The 20206-nt window shown below is 43.0% G+C and overlaps 1 protein-coding gene across 7 annotated transcripts in view; it reads left to right on the top strand.

Moving 5' to 3' along the window:
* The first annotated feature begins 3693 nt into the window (after nucleotides 1–3693).
* The window catches only part of L3MBTL3 (L3MBTL histone methyl-lysine binding protein 3), a 78297-nt gene continuing 61784 nt past the window's right edge, over nucleotides 3694–20206 (top strand). The window contains exons 1-2 of one of the 7 annotated variants that reach the window (XM_059842115.1): nucleotides 3694–3809; nucleotides 13688–13799. In XM_059842115.1, the coding sequence (XP_059698098.1) occupies nucleotides 3733–3809; nucleotides 13688–13799 (189 nt within the window). In that variant the 5' untranslated portion in view covers nucleotides 3694–3732. Of the gene's footprint in view, nucleotides 3900–5036; nucleotides 5195–5733; nucleotides 5924–6191; nucleotides 6433–13687; nucleotides 13800–20206 lie in introns of those variants that run through there. The other 6 variants (XM_059842117.1, XM_059842120.1, XM_059842119.1 and 3 more) reach the window with 6 other exon arrangements.

Below are 20206 nucleotides of genomic sequence, written 5' to 3'. Positions count from 1 at the left end.
GGGCACATTGGGTTGAAACCTCTCTAGAAAACACTGCAGTTTCTTTCAAGTACTCATGCTCAAGTTTTCTTCCCAGGAAAAAAGACTTGCTCACCCAAGCCTCACTCTGGTAGGGAGTTGGGAGGCAGACACACAGATCTGAAAGCTAGCAGGTATTACTGGCTCTCCAGTTTAGCATGACATTTGAATCAACTTTGATAAATATTCTGGGATGAGTGGAAAAATCAGTTGATTCAATTGATAATAAGTCAGTCATTATTTCTTAACATCAGTGTGGACATCAAGTTCTCTGGACAGGGTGACAGTACTGCTGGAATCACCATGGACCACAAAATGCTTGCTTCAACAGGAAATAACCACATACACCTTCTCTCTTCATTCCCAACTTCTTAAAGCTTTCAGACTTCCATTTTCCTGGCTTAGAGCTTTAAATAGCGTATACAATTTTTTTTTCCCAGTGATTGCCCTCAAACCCTCTTTTCTCTCCTCCAGGTTGGGGAAGAATCACATGACAGTCTGATGACTGTCACTGGTGGGAAAGGTCACACAATGAGCTGCACAGGTTATTAGAAATGTGATAAAAAGTCCCATTCAGTCTATTTTTGATCAACAAGGCCATCTTTAAGGCATATTAATCTGTATCATAGGAATCAAGATCTCAGAAATGTCAAATTATTTGGTAAAATGTAAATACTGATTCTCTTTTTCTCGGTTTATGTAGATACTTGCTGAGGAGCCATTAGATCACACAAACCCAATATGCAAACTGAATGGATAATGTACATTACTTTACTCTCACCCTCTCAAATGGTACTCAAGATTTGGATTTTGGAAGCCATGGATGTTCATGCACATGCTCTTAGAAAAATAATCAGTATTTGGCTACAGCACAAACACCTATTCAACGAGTTACAAGAATACTCAGAGAGAGACCAAATTTAGCTACTCCAAAATCTGTCATTAAACATACTGCCAAAATCATATTAAATGCCATACTTACATATAGAAAACAAGTGTTCTAAATTCTCTGCCTTTGGAATACAGATGGAATTCTAGTATTAAATAAAATGGCAACAGAACTAATGTTTAAAGAGCATATGTGAATAATGTTTAATCTATTTTTACTCAATAAATTTTTATTGACAAAATAACGGGTTTATTATACATCACGAGCTGACACACTATGATTAGGACAAGGATCGAAGAAGAGACAGAGAACAGAAGGTACCTTTATTAATTTCATATGTCCTTTTATTTTAATCAAAGAGTTATCCATTTGATCCAATTAGGCAGCTATGTGCTGTTTCAAATCCTTGGTTTCAGTTACTACTTCCAATATGCAACCTTCAAGGAGCTTTTCCACCTGTGTCATTGTTTTCTGTAAGGGGCTACACTCTTACAGTCACACATATGACTATGTTTCCCTTTAAGATTTTCAGAAGAAAGGGACAAAGTCTTTCAAGCATAAATAAAATAATGGCAGATTACTAGTTCAGTTGTACTCTTAGAAATGTATTTTCTTAACAGGGTATGTTATACCATCCCCCAAAACATCAATATCATCTGGAGAATAATCAGTACAGGTCAAGCATCCGAAAGAGTTCGAAAGAACACCAAATTGCACCATTCTTTGACCATCTTCTACAGAGCCCAGCTAATTTAATGTTACAATAGAATAATCTAGTTCTTTGGCAACTGTCTGACTTAAAACATTTCAACAACATTGAACATTGGGAACATTGGGAAATAATTTTCAAAAAAGCGCTGAATGACTTCAGTTACAGTTTATTCTTTGTTTCTAACACATAAATTTCTTCAAGTAAGAGTTCACTGGTGGAAAGTAGGAATTTTCTCATCCTTTACTATTTTTTGCATCTGTGTTTTAGAAGAGTTAAAATGTATGTTATCACTAATTATTACAATTAGGTTAATACTGTTTTCTGTAATTAGTTTCTAATGAACATATGTTTATTGATGAAAACTGCAGCCTATATGCAATGCCATTTGAGCTGAAGGGGTGTGAGAAGTCTCATCATTGCTCATAATAAAACAACTATAATATATTTTGCTTAGGCACCAATTCTACAAATACTTAATTATGAGCTCCTTTTTACTGCTGTGAAAAAAAAATCATTTAAATAGACAGAAACTGTCAAGATAGTATGGTAAAAGCCTGATTGTCTGAACTGTTTGAACATGGGCTTAGTTTAAAGGAGCAGAGTTGTCAAGCTTGTTTCTTAAATATTCTAACAGATGATCTAAAGTAAATACTCCACTGAGCAGAAGCTAAGGCTAGCAAGTCTTGTCAGAGATGAAGCATCTCTGTCTCGTGTCCGGTGCAATAATGTCCCCATCATGGGCATCAGAGGGTAACACAGTATGCATCCATTATACCTAAAAGGTAGTACTTAGTCTTGTTATTTGTATTTATTTCTATTGATACTCAACTGACACTTATTACTGGCTGCCTATTAGTATTTATCATTATTTCTGTTCTCGTAATTTGGGCCAAAGTTGGAAGTGTAATTGTAGAAGGGAGCATATATAAAAGCAAGACAAAACTTGATCAGGGATCATTACTGGGATTAACAAAAGATGTATTGAATTTTTAGAGTTATTTTAAGAGATATATAATTATATGCCAAACTATCAAAAATTCAGAATTTACTTTGTCATTTTTTGCCTTTAGGACAGAATGACTTTAGGGAGATGCTGTGTGGTCTGAAAAAAAATAAGGATTAGTATAATTAAGATTGTGTTCTGTGTTCTTTTATACTTTGCCTCAAACTGCACATGCATACACAGTTTTGAAAATATCATATTTGCATCTGATCACAACCCTCCATCCTCCCACTTTCCCAGTACACTTAGGCCTCATACAGGTCCATGTGGTGCAATGTTCTTTTGCTGACATATCTCCTTGCAGCTGAAGTCCATCCTGGCCATTCCCATGAAATAACAAGGGCCTTCGGTTTTCACTGTTTTCTGAACCAGGGACAGAAAATGAATGAAGACGATATTTGTCTTTAGGAATACAGGGCACCGATGGAGAGTATTCAAGCAGGTGGCACATCTGAGACTAGTTTTATTTTGTGAGCTGGCTAGGTTGTAAACGAGACGAGGCCCATCACCAGGAATGTGTCCATACCGAACGCACCCCGTATTTCGGAAGTGCAGGAGGAGCCTGGCTGAGCGATGCCTGGCTCAGACCATCTCCTCGGGGATTCCCTCGCCGGCCGCGGCGAAGGGCAGCCCCTCTCCCGCAGGACCCGCACTTTCCTCACTGGCGCCCAGCTGTTCTGCCTCTGCCCCAGGTCTGTTCTGCGCAGAGGACGGGGCCAAGAGCCACAGACAGGCTTTCCCGGGTTCCCCGGCGCCCACCACCCAACCTCGGCAGCACCTGGCGGGACCCTCGAGGACCGGACCTCCCCCTCCCCGAAAAGTGCAAGGCGTTATTTTTGAAAGCGCCCAAAATAGCACGCGACTGCTGCACAAGTCTCCTTATTATTCCTCCAGCGTCGGCAGTAAATCAGGGGGAGGATGCACCTCCGCCGGAGCCCTTGTCGGCAGCCGCGTTTTCGGTGAGGGCGATGCCCGCCGCCGGTGCCGGCTGCCGGGTGCCGGCTGCGGGCGGCCGGGGCGCAGCGGCAGCGCAGGCGAGGGAGGAAGAGGAGCCGCGGCGGCGGCGGCGGCGGCAGTTTCCCCTTTCCCCAGCCCTGGCTCCGCGGGCGCATGCTCACTGTGCCCGCAGCCCTGGACCATATTTGTCAGGACTACTCGAGAGACGGAGAAAGAGAGAATTTGGGGGGGTAAGGAGCGGCGGGTTCCGATCTGATCCGCAAGCCGTTTAGGGAGCCGCGATGGCAAAGGCTGGTGACGGGTTTTAATTTTCCCCCTAGGTGAGGATGAAAGTTAGAGAGAGCGCGAGAGATAAAGGGAGAGACGCACCTCCTCTCCCTCCCTTACGAAACGTATCTGGGGAAGGGGAGGGGGGCTTCTCCCCGACCACCTCGAGCAGAAAGGATGGAAGTTAATGCCGGGTAAAGTGGGCAAGTGACTCGCAAGTGGCTGGGGAGCGGCCGGGGCACCGGGGATCTCACTAAATCATAAGTGTACGAGTGTGAAAGAGGAACAAAAGAAAGAGAGAGGTGCCTGGTATTTCTTTTTCTCTTCCCAAACACATGAAGGGAGTACATGTATATATATATGCGCTGTATATTTATATACATACACAGGCACGCACGCACGTATGTGTATGTGCATATATATATACACGGGGGAGGGAGCTGTGGAAATGTGTTTGGGGGGGCCTTTTTTTGGGGGGGGGTGGGTAGTGGGTTCCGAAGGGAGGGGGAAGGGAAGGGGAGAGACATTTTGCAGACTTGCCCCACCAATGAGCTTGTCAGTTGGCTCCATTTAATGACACTTACGGGGCACCGCCGTGCTGTTGGGAACAATGTGATGCGGGTGCCGCGGCCGGGCGGCGGGGGGAGAAGGTGGGGGGGCACGGGTGTGCGTGTGAGCGCCGGGCGGGGAGGGAGCGGAGCGGAGCGGAGGGAGGGGGCTCGCTGCCACTCGAGCCCCCCCTCCGCAGCCCCGGCTCTTTGTTCGCACAGGCTGAAGGACGGGGAGAAGTGCGGGCTGCGAGGGGGCAATGCGCAGCGGAGAGGGGTGCGAAAAAGGGTTTTTTGGTCGGAAGCGGCGAGAGGTGGCGGCTGCCGGGATATACCGGTTGAATGTGCCGTGGGTCCCCGTGTGCGAAGGCCTCTACCAGCGCGCAGCAGAGAGTTTGTATTTTCCGTCGCTCCTGCACTTTGTGTGATTGTGTGCGAGAGATATTTAAAATATAATCATCTCCCAATTTCCGCCATTTTGGGGAAAGTTTGCACACACATACACATACAAAAAAAAAAAAAAAGGCAAGCTTGTAGCAATTTTTTTTTTTTTTTTAAGAGACGAAAAAAAAAAGTCTTTTGCTCGAGTGCTCAGTTCCTGCCTCTGTGCGGTGCGTGCGCCGCGCTCGCTGCGGCAGACATGTGAGGCGGCGGGGGAACGGCCCCTGCCCGCTTCGGGCTGCGTGCGGCGGCGGGGGCCGGCGCCTGTCACCGCCGCCGGCTCCGCGGGCCGGCCTCAGGGGGCTGCCGGGGGCTGGCCCCGGGGTGCCGGCGGTGTGTGTGAGCGCACATACACGTGAGTGCGTATTTTGCCGACGACGGGGGCAGGGAGCGGGGGGGGCAGGCAGGGGCAGGGAATAGGACGCGGCTTTTCTGTTAAGTTGCGCGCTCTCGCCTGAAGTGCGGCCGGGGTGGGGGAGCGGCCCCCCGCGCACACGCCCGTCTCTCCCTCCCCGTCTCCGCAGCCGGTGCATATAACAACAGGATATAGGCACACTTGTTCTCGCTAGCGCGTGTGGGGCGGTGTTTTTTCGGTGGGGTGGGGGGGAGGCGGAAAGCGATTTTTTTTTTTTTTCGGGGGGGGGGGAAGGGAGCGGCGGCCGACGGGAAGGCGCTCCAGCGGAGCGGCCGCCCGCCCCCGGCCGGGGCTTCGGAGAGGCTGCCGGGGCTACAGCGCCCGGGGCGGAGGGCGCCGCGTCGGGGCGGCAGCGGCGCCCGCTCCCCACCCCCATGGTTTTCCCCCCTCCCCGTCGGAGCGGGCGCACGCGAGAGCGTGAGAGAAAAAGTTGCAGCGCGGGGCCGGGCGCTGGCGGCTGCGGAGCCGGGCGGGGGCGAGCCCTCCGGGGAGGCGGCGTGTGCCGGCCCCTCCCGCGGGAAGGGGTGACTTCTCTGCCGAGGGATGCCCGAAGATCGGCTGCGAGCGGCCGAGGAGCGAGCCCCCGCAGCCCCCTAGGAAAAAAGAGAGCTCGCCCTCCTCCTCCTCCTCCTCCTTCTCCTCCGCGCTGGGGGAGGGGAGGAGGGAGGAGAAGGTAACATTTTTTTAATTTTTTTTTCCTTTCTACTCAGAGGCAACCTCCTTTTCCCGGATCCCGGTCCCGGGGGGTGGAGGCGAAAGGGGGGGGTGGGAATTAAAAAAAAAAAAAAAAAAAAGCGAGGGACCCGGTAAACAAGCAGAGTCCCTCTCTCGTTGTGCAACTTCCTCAGGAACACTTAACACCCAGTTCCTCTCCCACTCCCGCCCGCACCGCGCTCGCCCCCACCGCCGCCCCCTCGCCGGGGCAGGGGGGCACTCTTCCCCCGCTCTGTTTAATTGCCCGGGGCGGGGGCGAAGGATAAAAAGGCAAATTCGAGAGGGAAACGGAGAGACTCGAGAACCGCTTTCCCCGAGCGCTCCTCCCGAGAAGCCGGGCGGGCGCTTTTGTCTCGGCGGTTCTGCCCGAGCCTGGGGAAGACGCGGACCTGAGCCCGGGTTTTCTCCAGAAAGTTTCAAGTGCAGCAAAAACACGCCGCAAAACTGGCCAAGGAGGGACCTCTGCTGGTAGGCCGCGGGCTGCCGGCGCGGGGAGCGGCGGCCGCGCCCGCCGGGCCTCGCTGCAGCGTTCCGGCCGCCGCCGCGCTCCGCCGCGCCGGGCGCAGGGACAGCGGGCGGGGAGCGGTCCGGGCGGCTCCGGGCGGGCCCCGCCGGGGGCACGGCCTGCGCGGGAGCGGCGGGGGGCGCGCCCTGCAGCCGTGCCGCTTGTCCCACTCGAGAGCGCGGCTGGAGCCCCCGCGGTTTTGAGGCTAGAGGAGCGGTGCGCGCGTTAGGAGGCCCCTGGAGATGCGGCAGCCTCCCCCGGGGCGTGAGGGTCACGGCCTCTTCCGTGTCTTTTAATTACCTGTGCTTTAGCAGCGCGGTGTAAAAGCTTTACAGCGAAAGGCAGCAGGAGTTACGTTTTTAGTTTTGTTCTATTTTCTTTATTTCTTCCGTATAGTTGAGTGGCACTGGACCGATAATTTTTGCTGTTTCTACTCATGAATGGATGCTCGGTCGTGGGTGCTAAAAATCAGGTGGTGAGCATAAATAAAGCTCATGATATAAAAAGTTCAGCCTGTGTCATTTTAGGAAATAGTCTGTGCTCAGGACTGTAACACAGTTTTCTTAGTGCAAATCTTAAAGCTGTTCAGGAACCAGTGCTTTTTACCAAGAAAGTTACCACGTTCCCAGAAGTCTGTGTGATGAACATCTGTATGAGAGAAACTCCCTGAAAGTAGTGGCTGAAGGCAGCAGAGCTTTCTGCTTTTATCTGGGTGGTGCCGGGCAGGCGTGATTTCCCGGTGAGACTTCAGCAGCTTTGGCTGTGGTCCAGTTGGTCTCCTGAACTGGTGCTCTAGTGAAGGTGGATGAAGCAATCATCTTGGATGGTCCTTGTTGTCAGTTGGGCCATGGTAATAAATGCTGGTTTAGTTTGTGGTGTGTGTTTTCCCTTCAGTTTACTGAGGTTTTTTAGAGTATTACTTTAAATGTTTGAATAACTTGTGATGACTTTTCCTCTAACTTGTTGAGGATTTTTTGGCATCACCTGTTCTGTGTAGAGAGATGGTTGAATTTTAGTGGTCTGTTCAATTTAGTCTCATTTGTTTTTTGATACTGCTGGTAAGGAAGATGATGGATTGTGAGTGATGGGTGTGAGGAATCAGTGATGAGCTGGCATGAGGCTTACTGAAGAAAGTGGTAGCGTGTGTGTAGTCATAGCTTGTTAGTGCTCCAGTAGTAGGATCGCTCATCACAATGGGAGATGCCACAGCTCTTTATGAATGGGGGAGAAGGGAAAGTCCATAAATGCAGTAACCTGCTGCATGTGTTTGGGAGCTAGAAAAGGTGAACTAATTGTTTATGAACAGCAGAGCTTATGGGAGTTGATAGTAACTGGCAGCTGAGGAAGAGGAGAACATGAGTCAGACAAAAGGGATGCTCAGACGTATATTGAATTAACTTTGGGTAGGAAATAACAATTTAAAACTGGTCAGGTGATAGGAGGTGTGAAGATTCAGTGCAGGCAGTGTCTTCATAGGGGAAGGAAGAAGGAACAAATAAACAGAGAAGTTTTTTGTAACTTTCTGTGCCTGGTTCAAGCACTTAAGATAATTTCAGGCATAGGATTTAAAGTTGTTGTGTACAACTCTTACTATCTGAGTAGGTTAAATCTCCACTCAGGCTGCATTGACAATAGCAGAAACAAGGGAACCGTGAAAGCTTTGCAGAGGAAATACTTTTCTAGTGTGCGGTACAGGCTGTTTGTAAACAAGGAACGGCTGTCAGTGGTAAGTTTTATTAGATGACAGAATAGCTTTGGTATTGGGTAACTATTGTTGTAGAGTCTCGTGGATATTTGAAAATGAGGCACTAGATGAAGGCTGTGTGTAATTGTTACCCAGTCTCCAGCAATGGTACAGCAATAAGTGTGTTACCTTGCTGACAGAGACCAGACTTGGATGAGGACAGCATAAACCTCCTTTAAGCGCTGGTGCAGACCCAGGCTTCATAGTATTTTTTAATGCTTTTGTGGTCATATTCTTCCTAGGGAAAACAGGTTTAAAGTCAAAATATTGGGAAGCAGGAGTGAACATACCCAATAGCCGTGGAGCATCTAGTAGTCAGAAGAGTAACAACAGATGAAATAAGAGTAAATAATGCTAAGGGGACATCATCAATAGGAACTCTGGTCGTTTTCCTGTTACAGCCTTTGAGAGGCAAAGAATTTTAAGCTGTGTCCCTTTGTGAATACATGTAAAAGCTATATCTCATTTTTAAAATACCTTGCTTGTAATAAACTTCATGAGCAACAGGCAAAATAGTGAAATTTACTCAAACAACTTTTCAATATGGAGAACAGAAACATGGCAGAGCTAGTAGTTTCCAAACAATGAAAAATAAGATTTTTGAAGAAAATGGGTATCTGAAAATACTTCTTTTAGTGAAATATTAAAATAATTGAACCTTTAAACAGTACAAGAAAAAACACATATTAAAATGTGGTGGGTAGCATCAAAGAATTTTACCATTTCCTGCACTGTTCCTGTTGTGGTTGTTTTTCTGTAAGTCTGGTGCAAAAATATGAAGGGTGACAAAGAGGCAAGTGTGAGATGTGCCTAGCTCAAAGACAGGACTGTGAAGAGAGAAGCAGGGCTCACCCCAGTGGGTTTACAGTCAATTGGCTTTGCTTTTGCTGTCATGAAGCTCGAACTCACTACTGTTGTCGAATATAGGGAACTTATATTGCAAGGAGTAATTCTGCTTCATGTGGCTTTAAGAGTGTGACAAGTCAGTGCTGGTAATATTCACATTCTAATATGTTAAATAAAACTAAGCTGAGTATCCACTTGTCCCTGGTGTCTAGAAGTTGGTGCATTTGCATCTCTAGTTCACAGAGTTGTTCCCTTCAGATCCACTTTGTTTTCCTTATTTACTGGGTATGGAAAAATGTGTCTTTTTAGCTCATGAGTGCTACGCCAGTCAGCCTTGGAGATGTCCAAAGTAAATGCATACAATATTAGGACAAAAATGCAAGCCTCTTGCCTTTGTTTCTGAACATCCATCAATGCTGGTGTCAGCCAGTCCAGTGGGGAAGAGGGACTATGGCTTGCCTGTAGAAGGATATTGTCTCTCTTGGGATCTCTTTTTCCATTGAAAACACTCTTGGTGTCACTTGCTGTGATTTCCTCTGGCTCTGTGTTCCCAGTTTTGGGTCTCCTCATAGGAGCTATCAGCTGGGGAGAGGATTTGTATGGGGCAAATCTGCTAGGCTGTCTTGTCATGGCAGCTACAGAAATCCTCAAAAGTACAAACAGAAATACACAGAGATGCATAAGAAGAAATGGCACATTACTGCAGACATGTTATACCAGTCTCGCAGTGATGACTGGTGGCTTTACTGCTGAACTCTTTCTGCTGCCCAGTGACCACTATTGAGTTGACCCCACTGGTTATAAATCATACAAGTATTTCACAGTTAGCATCTTAGATGTTAAAAATTCGGGTAGGGGTCAGGTAGTTTTACAAGGAATGACTAGAAGGAAGACTCCTGTTACTACTTTCTGATGTATTCACTACGTAACCCTATAATTACTTCAAAAACTACTTGTAAGTCTAATTGGGATGTTCTGTCCTGCTTCTTTGCTTTATATCTTTAGACAGTCTCTCACCAGATGAAACTATCTAATTTTTATTGCTGTTATTCTCAGTATCTCCTCTGTGAGGTACACATTAACTGTTGAACTTGTTGGTAAAAATGAAGGTTTTTCTAAAGGATGTGTCTTAATCTTATTAAATGTGCTTGTTTATTGTAGTGGCTTTATTACATATGTCTGAAACAAAGTTAATGTTGAAATATTAATATGCAGCACACTTCTCCTACGGCTGTGAGAACTGAGATAGTTACATCCCTAAAGGCAGATTTTGGAGATGCTTTTGGAAGATGACTGCTCCAAGTACTTGCTATTATGTCCTTTCCTTCACATTAGGTGGCATTCACTGACAGGCCCCTTATTCGTCTGGTATTTTACTACTTTTCTGGCAGTGCAGCAGCAGAAATGATACCAGATGAAATCATTATAGAAGGAGTTATACTAGTTCAAAGAACTACATCAGAGCACTAAAAACAAAAAAATTAAAGGTGCAGATAAGACATTCTTTAGTTTTCTTTGTTCTGAGATTTAGATGTAGCTGTTGCAATGAGTTCTTCCTTTTTTAGTACCTCGGTGCTGTAACAATTTTACTGGTCTGTATCTTGTTTCTTGCTATCATTAGTGGAGGGATATAGGCCTATCTTTCATCTGTTCAAAGTCAGCAAAGCTGGAAATAGATACTTTGTTAAAAGTGATTCATTTTTGTAAATTAATTTCTATCTGCGTTGCCCTGTGACCTTTTTATTCCCACCAAGAACACTTCAGAAGGCTGCAGAATGTGAAGCATACACAGATTATGCCTTTGACGTTGAGTTAATTTCAAAAGGAAAGCAATAATGAATGTCTTTAGACATCTCCAGAATGTATCATTATTGCTGCTTGTTACCTGAGGAAAGTTTCTTAAGTGCAATTAAGTCAGAATTTGTATGTTTTTTCGAGACAAGTATGCCCTGAACATTTCTGTTACCAGTTTTTCATTACCTTTCATGGTTTGCTCCCTGCCTAAGTAGGCTAGCCTCTTTCAGTTTCTCAGCCCCCAAGTAATTTTCGTGTCTGCAATGGGATTGGCACTCTGGGAGATGGCAGCATCCGATGGAGCAGCTGTGCTGTCTGATGCTCCTTGCTCTGTGGTACAGCAGCTGCTGAGAGGTAGCATATCTCCACAGCCTTCCGAGTCTTTTCCCAACTTCTGTCATACCTTCTGCAGAAATCATTGGAGCATGTTTTCCGTAATAAACCACAGGAGAGTTGAGTGAAGGGTCCTCTAGATAGAATGATAATTTAAGATTACTTAGACACTTCAGTCAATGCAGAACACAGCTTTGTGTTTGCTTAGCCGGGCTAATCCTGGGGAGCTTGTTCCACCAACGTGCTTGAACCAGCGTGTTTTGTGTCCTTAAAACTTCACGGGTGCCTGGAGAGATCCCATTTTTTAGCTACTCCTTAGCAGCTTGGGTCTTGTGTTCTTGGGGGAAGGCCTGTGCCTCTGCCACTGTGCTGCACTTCAGTTTGCTCAAGCCTGCTTGAATTGTTTTGCAGTGGTACCTGGTACTCAGATCAAGCAGAGATCCCAAGTTGTGTTAGAGGAGCTTGCCCTGAGGTAGGGTGGTGTATTTGCCTGGGATTATAAAGGATGAGATCTATGGCTTTGGGAAATTTCTCAGTTTGCACTGAATTTGTTTGGATTTATTGATTTCTTTTTAATGAATTTTTGTACGTTTTTGTTATGGTTTTCAATACTTTCTCGCAGAGAATTACCTCAAGATGGGAAAGACACATTCAATCATTTGGTTCTTCTTACTTCAAACTTGTCATGTGAAAAACATGAAGTTTGCTCAAAAAGCATTCTGTGAACCCTGCCTGCCATATGAAATGAAGGGGAATGCAAAGGCTTTTACTCTTAGCAGTGGATACTGACTGAGGTCCAGCTTCTGTTATCTTGTTGATAACTGTGTAGTTGCTGTAGTGTAATGAAAGAACTCATGGAGTAAGGTGTTGCTCAGGATTTTAAAGACTTCTGCTAGAAATGAAGAGGAAACCAAGGAGAAATGAAAGGTAGTTCAAAATGTGTACCCCAAACCAAACCAGTATGTGTCTGTAGTGGTGATATTGCAGTGATTGATACTATTTTTCTGATTAATACAGTGTAAATTCAATTGTTTTTCATGCAGCTAAGTTAAGTACGTGTTTTTCTCCTCAACCTTTCAATAAAATGCTTCTAGATGACCAGAGTTTACTTCTGCTTGGTTTGCATCTTTTTCTGGTATTGGAGTGAACAAATAGTACCTTTTTGGTTGTTTGTTTGTTTGACTTTTTGTTTGTTTGGGTTTTTTGGTTTTTTTTTGGTGAAAAGTCAAGATCTGTGCCTCCATGAAAACTCAAGATCTCCAGAGAGTATTTGCAGATTCAGAGTGGGACCTAAGTTAGAAATTAGGTTTTAGAAAACAAGGTTAAACTTTGAGGATGTTCTCTGTCTGTTTGAATTTCAAATACTGATACTTGCAGCAAAAGTTTGCAGATGGGGTATGGGGCTTAGAAGGTGTTCATTTAAAAATGCAGAGAGTCTAATTCCAAAAAGTTCAGAAAATGCGAATTTTAAAAGTGGTGAGATTTTGCTAATAGTTCACAAGCTAATTGTGCCACAGATTATTTCAGCTGCTAGGCATAGTGCAGCCATTCTTCAGAAACAGGATTAATAAGTCAGATTCCACATTGCACAAATAGTAAATTAGGTGCCAGGCCACAGATTTAAAGATTGCTGGGTTTGTGAGAAGTGGAAAGGAAGAAGTTGGTGGCACTCACAACTGGCTGCTAGAAACACTTGCAGTTCAGTGCAACTGATGGTGTGTTTGTGGTAGTGACAAGTGGTGAGCTGAAGCCAGGGGTCAGAGGCAAGTGCAATGTACTTCTGTTGCTTGTGCAAATTTTTTAACGCAGAATGGGATGTCCAGATGCAGTATTTCTGAAGGTAAATATTATCTTCTCTCCACTCACTGTTCTGGAACAGAGGGATCCAGTAAAGTCAAGTCTTGCAAAGCAGTAGGTTTCTCTGGTGTGCTTCTCTAACATGGAAATAAGTTTTAAGAAATGCAGTTCAAAATTTATCAATATGGAAACAGATAAAGAATAATCAAGTGTCCTGAGTCAAATTAGGAAACTGACAGTTTCAAATTAATTTTGAAATTTTAATTTGAACTTGGGTAAAGCATTCACATCAGCATGCTATCCAGTATTAAGGAAATCCAGTTCTGTTAATCAGTGCTTAATGTATTTATTAGAGGCATGCAGTCATGTCTTGCCTTTCCTAGAACAGATGTTTTTAAGTGTACTTGACATGTTTTCCTCATGTCAATTTATTTGCAGTTTGAAATTTTTCTTTTCTCTCCAGTACAGCCCCATTGCCTCCTAGTGTGTGAAACAGGTATTATTTTCAAAGTTTCAGAAAGATTTCCCCTTACTTTTATTACATAATGTATATTATCAGCCTTGTCTTCAGTTGTCCACGTTGCCAGTGTGCAGAGGGAAGCATTTGATACAAATCTATGAAATGCATTAGAAGAAAGACCTGGTGATATAAGCATTAAACCACTTACAGAATTTTCAGATAACCTTTTTCTTTTTTTTCCCAGTACATGCATCATGAATGAATCTGCGTCTAGTGGAAATGGTCAGGAGTTTGATGTATTTAGTGCAATGGACTGGAAGGATGGCATAGGTACTTTGCCAGGAAGTGACCTAAAGGTAAGATATGTAATTTTTTCAATAAAAATGTTAAATGACAAGAGGATGCATTTGAAAAGCTGGTGTGTAGGTATCTGCTTTTATGAATAAAACATGAATCTGCAGTTCTGAGTTAAGAGACTGTAGCCTGTTAGGTTTTAGCTCTGGAGTTTCTTGATTCAGTTTGTGGTGCTGGCACAGACAGCCGTCATCCCCGTAGGAAGGCATAAATTAGCACTGCCTCACTATACAGACAGAATTAATCAAATGCACAAAATCCCAAAGAAATCTCAAAAGTGTGAAAATGCAGTCCACTTACAGCATTATATTACTGTATCACTAAGAATTTTCATACTGTCATTGACTCTCACAGTCTTACATTCTTAGGTATTTTTATTTCTAAAAATAGTTTATTTTTGCTATGCTTTTGTCATGTGGGTGCCTAGAAAGATGAATAAAGTGAATTCTGAGCCAGTTTCAGTTTAGAAATTTGAATTATATCAGAGTAGCAATTTTGCTTGCATTTCTCACACTGGTTGAGTTTCCTGAAGTAAATCACAACTCTTTTGTTTTCAGTTTCTTTTTATTTATCTGTCGTCAGAAGGTATCCTTTGCTGTGCTTGCAATTTTGATATTAGAGACTGTCTTGTACCTATTTCCTCTTGATTAAAGTCAATATTTTTGTATAATTCAAACAAATGTGTTTTGCTTGTAGTTTATGTTTTGAAAGGAATCTCACAAGAAAATGTGTGGCATTTAAAAGAAATTTTTATCTTTTGTTGCCTGATAAGATTTCTATTGTTGAAGTTAAAAAAAATGTTTGAAATTTGGGACATATATGTTGTGAATGTGTTTTTGTGTTGGTGTTTAGGTGGTTTGTTTGTTTGTTTGGTGTTTGTGGGTTTGTCTGAATTTTTTATTTTAGTCACAGAAAAGTGACTAAAAATTTACAGAATAATTTTCTTTGTAGAGGACTTCAGGCGACCACCCAGACTCAGCATCCCAGACCTCAGGTCGGGTTAGATCAGGTTGCTCAGGATTTGGTTATCTGCAGGGCTGGAGATACCACAGTCTCTCTGGGCAACTTGTTCCAGCATTTGTCTACACTCATAGTAATTTTTTTTCCTTTTATGGATACTTTGTTGGAATTTCTCCTTCTGTAGCTTATGCCTGCTGCCTCTTGTCCTTCTCCCGTGCACATCTGAGAAGAACCTGGCTCTATCCCCTCTATATCCTCCCATTAACTGCTGGAAGACTGCAGTAAAGTCTCTCCTGTTCTTAAGACTGAGCAAACAGATTCACTCAGCTTCTTGCATCTGCCACAGCCCATACCTGCTTTGCTGGACTTGCTGCAGTGTGAGAGTGCCTTTCTTCTAGCAGACACAGCAGCCTGCATGTGCTCTCATCAGTATTCACTGGAGGAGAATGGTGTGTTCCCCTGTCCTGCTCAGGCAGCCTGGGGTGTTCCTGGCCACCTTTGCTGCCAGGGCATATTGCTGACTCATGTTCAGCTCACAGGTTTTCAGCTCACAGGTTTTTTCAGATAGTCTGCCCCTGGTCTGAACTAGTGCACAGAGATGCTCTATTCCAGGTGCCTAGTGCCTGCTTTGGTGGACCTTCATGGCTTCTCATTAGCCCATCTTCTTCAGCTTATTGAGGTCTAGATAGATGAGCAGCCCTGCCCTTCAGTATGTCAAGGTTTCATAGTTTGCTTTTCCTGCCTGTACTCATAGCGAAGTCTTTCTTGTTCCCTTTGCTAGTTTACTCTCTGGCTGAGTTTTGGATTTCCTAATTCCATGACTGTACACTACAGCAATATCACTATGTACCTTGTCTGTGAAGTTTCCTTTTCCACATTCTGCTTACCTCCTTTTCATTTTTGAACAAAGTCGGGAGTCCCTTTTTCATTCAAGTTGGTCTTCATCCACATTTGCCTAACTTCTTGCGCATTGACATGCCTCATTCTCCTGGTGAGAGAGAGAGATTTCTTGGGCCTATTTACCCTTTAAAACAGTCTCCTGTATGATCCTGCCAAGCTCTGAACAAGCCAACATACGCCTCTTCTGAAGTCCAGGGCTGCTGTTTCATTATTTGTTTTTAGCTTCTTTCAGGATTTCAGACTTCATCATGTCATAGTGATGATAATAGCCAAGGCTACGATGACCTTCCACATCCCTGAACAGTTCTGTATTTTTGAGTCCAGGCTTTCAAAATTTCTTTCCATTTTAAAATGCAACATTGTGTGAAAGAGAACCATAGTGTTGCAGTATTTGAGCCATACAAAAGGGAACAGTGCAGGAATATATAATAATCTCATTTAAATCACTGGTTTGTGCTTTTTTCAGTTGTGGTTACCCTGTGTTGTGCAAAACGGAAGCAAAGTTAGAGTCACTAATGAGTAGAGGAACCGAAAAGTTTCCTTGGGAAGAAGTGAGGGAGAGGAGCTGGGAGGTAGCTCAGGATTACTTCAAGAAATCATGTAGATGATTCTTAACTATGTCCTTTTCAGGAAAGCATGAGCTTCATTTTAAGGCTGCTCTTTTGGTTTTTGGGTTTTGTTTGTTTTTTTATAAATTTAGTTTTTATAATTTGGAAACAAACATATTTGATTTTTGGACAGAGTTTCTTTCTTTGGTCCAAACATTAGGGGAGGTGCATTCAGAGGTGCAATAGTAGTCTACCCAGAGTGGTGAAAGATACAGAGTATTGGCCAGTCCAACCCTTTTTGGGTTATTATTTCAGGGTTGGTTTGCTTGTTTGCATTTTGTTAGCTACAAAAGCAAGGGGTTGAAGGGATGAAAGGGATGAAATTGAAATGGAGCTATTTTAAGGCTGACTGAAGGAAGAGTATTTTCTAACAATGCAGAATTATTCCAAGAAGGTCACTGTACTGGGGAACATCAAGATTCAGTGAGAGACTAGGTGTTCACACAGATACCAAAACCAATTTGAGCTGTTAAAATAGTAAGGACTTTTAAGCTTTTATGATAATTGTAGGGACTCATATTTCAGGACTGCTTCTAAATAGTGATGGTTAAAATGGTGACTAATCACTTGAAATTGTAAATGTGATCGTGAAAGATGTGTTATGCTCTATGTGGAATTCTCAGAATAGGTTTACTGAGGATTATTTACCTGAACTCTCCTGGTCACAGAGTATTTTACTATTGTGTCCTGAACCTAAGGAAAATGACCTTATGTAGCAGTAACTTATTGTAAGCTTGTGTGTGTCTTTCAAAAATTGTAACAGACTTGTTCCACTAAAGGTCTCTAACCATTGTTATATTTACATTGAAATGCACTTGAAAAATGTGGTGAAAACACTGTAATAGCAAGATACTTAAACATAAATGTTCTGGTTTTTCAGCTTGGCAATAGATTAGAGTGTCTGAGTCATTTTATAACAAATAATAAGCGATAGCTTAAATATCCATTGTAGACAATGTATTGCTTAATTTCTCACATTTAATCTTTTCTCTTCTTAAAATGTTAGGGGAAATTGAACAGTCAGATTTGATAAACTGTTTTGTATCATCATATTAAGTTAAACATATACCAAAATATTGAAATGCTGCTTTTTAATAGCAACATTTTAGGGAGTTACCTAAATGAAGTCCTTATTTTTAGTTGTATAAATAATATAGCATTTGCTTGTCTTTACTACTTGCATGATGAAGTGTCATGCTTATTTTAATGTATGCATGTTTTAAGAAATCTCTTTTCTTGTATGCTTTATAAAAATCCAGCCTGGGGTTATCAGGCAAGTATATCTGAGCAACCATTCTTTTTAGAACCACTTAATTTTTGTGAATATGAGTTCCTGAATGGTGAAAAGTTGGTAAAACACTATTGTAAGTAGAGCAAAATGTTTTTGAAACATTTAAAAATAACTTTTCTCAATGTTTTCTTAAAATTTCTTAAATCTAACTTTTCTTATGGTACAGAGGAACATCTAAAGCAGGAATAGATACTTGGATTATTTCTTTTTGTTGTTTCCCAGTCTAATCAAAACGAGGGAGCAAATCAGATGCCAAGCTTTCGTTCTCAGCCATGCCACAGTCTCTTATTCCTGAATCTGTTTCTATACCAGTAAAATGCTGAAAATGTTATTTTCCTACGACTTCGGGCACTCTTAATTCTCAGAGTTTTGTCACTTGTAGTTGGAGAAAGCTGTGGAAATACATTCTTATACAGATTTTGTTAAAAAAAATCTTCAGCAAAAATAGTTAACACTCCTTGAACACTGCTTTGAGCATGCTGTGTGACAGATAAGTAGTGAGTAGTTGTGGAAAATGCTAGAATTTCAAATTACATAGGGAATAGGGAGAATTAAAAATTGTACAGTATGATGCACTGAAGACTGTGAACAAAAATTTTAGCATTGTATATTACTTCTTTCAATATGTTTAAATAAAACAGAAAACTTGAATTCCAGTAGAATTTAAAATAGTTTACAAATTACAGAATGCCTTCATGTGGCAGGCAAAGTAATGTATGCTCATCCTAAAAACATCAGTGCTTACCAGTTACTCTGCATGGTGTGAATGTAAATGTGAAACACTCCTCTTTTTTCTCTTGTTTTTTTTTTCTTTTTTCTTTTTTTTTTTAAATCTCTGTGCTGAGTGCACACAGTAACACTATGGCTTCAAGATTTAAATATACTCATTAAATTGGAAAAGCTGCAATAATTTACAGTCACTTCCTACCGCAGTGACAGAAGTTTATGAAGTACTTCTTAATGCATTTTCTAGTGCTGTGTTTGGAAAGTGAGCAGTTATAAACTGCGTGGACAGAATTTTGGTTATTTCCAGATTGCAAATTGTGCTTGAACATTAAGGAAGAAAAAAGATTTAAATTTAATGATGAAGAAATTAACCTGTAAATAAAGTTGGGCAGCAAATGTTGTAGGAAACCTGATAGAGTAGTGGATAGTGACCAGTGGTGTCTGGTATTTCTGGCAGTGCTGTAAAGAAGGTTAGTGTGTTTTGGCTTGCTGTGTTTCTGAATGTAGGGGTGCTGCAGCATCTCAAGGCAGTAAAGTGCATCCTTCCACCTGCCTGTTCTGAAGTTGTGTTCCAGCCTGCCTGGGATAATTAATGATTTTAGAAGAACTGATTTTCTCCCACTGTTTTGGAAACATGGGTAGCATCTCGGGTGGTAACTTTGTACAGTGCTTTTACAGTGCAGCGCTGTTCCTGTTCTCTCATGGTGGCATGGGCTGCACTTGGAATCTGGAGAGGCAGGGAGGGTCCGTGAGAGTGGTGTCCGTGGGAAACATCACTGGTGACTGGTTAAATCACTGCCAGCACTGGGAAGGTGCTGCTCCAGAGAGAGGATGGATTCCCTTCAGGGAAGGTGGTAAGGAGTAGCGTAGGGAGCAGAAAGCAAGGTAGATGGGGACTTCCTCTTACCACGTGCAAGCCCCAGCAGTTCTACCTCATAGCCTGGATTAAATTAACTTTATTCTGTTGCAATCTAATGTAATTAATTAGCTCTTGCTCTACTTCATTGCCATAGATTTCTAGTTAAAACTTTGCAATGTCATAAAACGAGTGAACCTTATGTAAAGAAAAGAAAGACCAAAAAAGGAAATTTCACTATTAAAATTGTTAAAACTGCAAAGGCAAGAAATGCTGCATTTAGGTTTGCCTTTGGATCTCTGTTTGGGTTCCCTCACGTGTATTCATGTTAGTCTTCCCTTAAGTGATCACGTGATATTTTACCACAAAATCTTCTGTGCTGTTTGCTGTAGATGCTGTTAAATTTGCGAACAACTGGGCAGGGGGTTCCAGGAAGAAGAGGAATAGTTTTGTGGCTGTTGCAGGTAAACCCCACACAGGAACACTTAGCACCCCACTCGTTTCTACCACAGCCTTTCTGCGCAATGCTGAACAACTCACTGGAACCAAATTTTTGGCAGGTAGCCATTTTTTATTTGTTTGGCAGCTTGGGCTTCCCATGAGATATTAGTGGTTTGTATCTAGAAATATTCTGGCCAAAATAATACAGAGCCAGGGTTGCCTTGTAGGTCAGCTTCTGGATCAATAAGCATCATCTTGGCAGGCCTTGACTTCTGGCTCTGTTGCTGATTTATGTGTCACCTTAAGAAAGTCTGTTTAGCTGCAATTTCCTACTCAAGTGGAGATAATAAGGCAGACTGAGTTTGCAGTGTAGAGAAATCAGTGGGAAGCCCTCTGGTACTGAGATAATTCTTGAGCACTTGAAGTGGGATGGAAGGGGGTTTGGAGGAGCCTGAGGAGTGTCTAAGAATAAAGTAGATAAACATTACTGCAGACAGGACTGAGGTATTGGTATATACTGGGAAAATGTCAGTCTCTCTTGCTAAAGTGTTATGTTTTCTGATGGTACCTTAGCTTTCTGTTCAGCAGTGATGAGAGAATGCTCCTATTATTTTTATTTTTGGAAGG

This window comes from Haemorhous mexicanus, chromosome 3 (assembly GCF_027477595.1).
Source record: "Haemorhous mexicanus isolate bHaeMex1 chromosome 3, bHaeMex1.pri, whole genome shotgun sequence".
Lineage (NCBI taxonomy): Eukaryota > Metazoa > Chordata > Aves > Passeriformes > Fringillidae > Haemorhous > Haemorhous mexicanus.
Note: the sequence above shows the minus strand (reverse complement) of the source record. Positions and strands in the feature narration are given on the sequence as shown.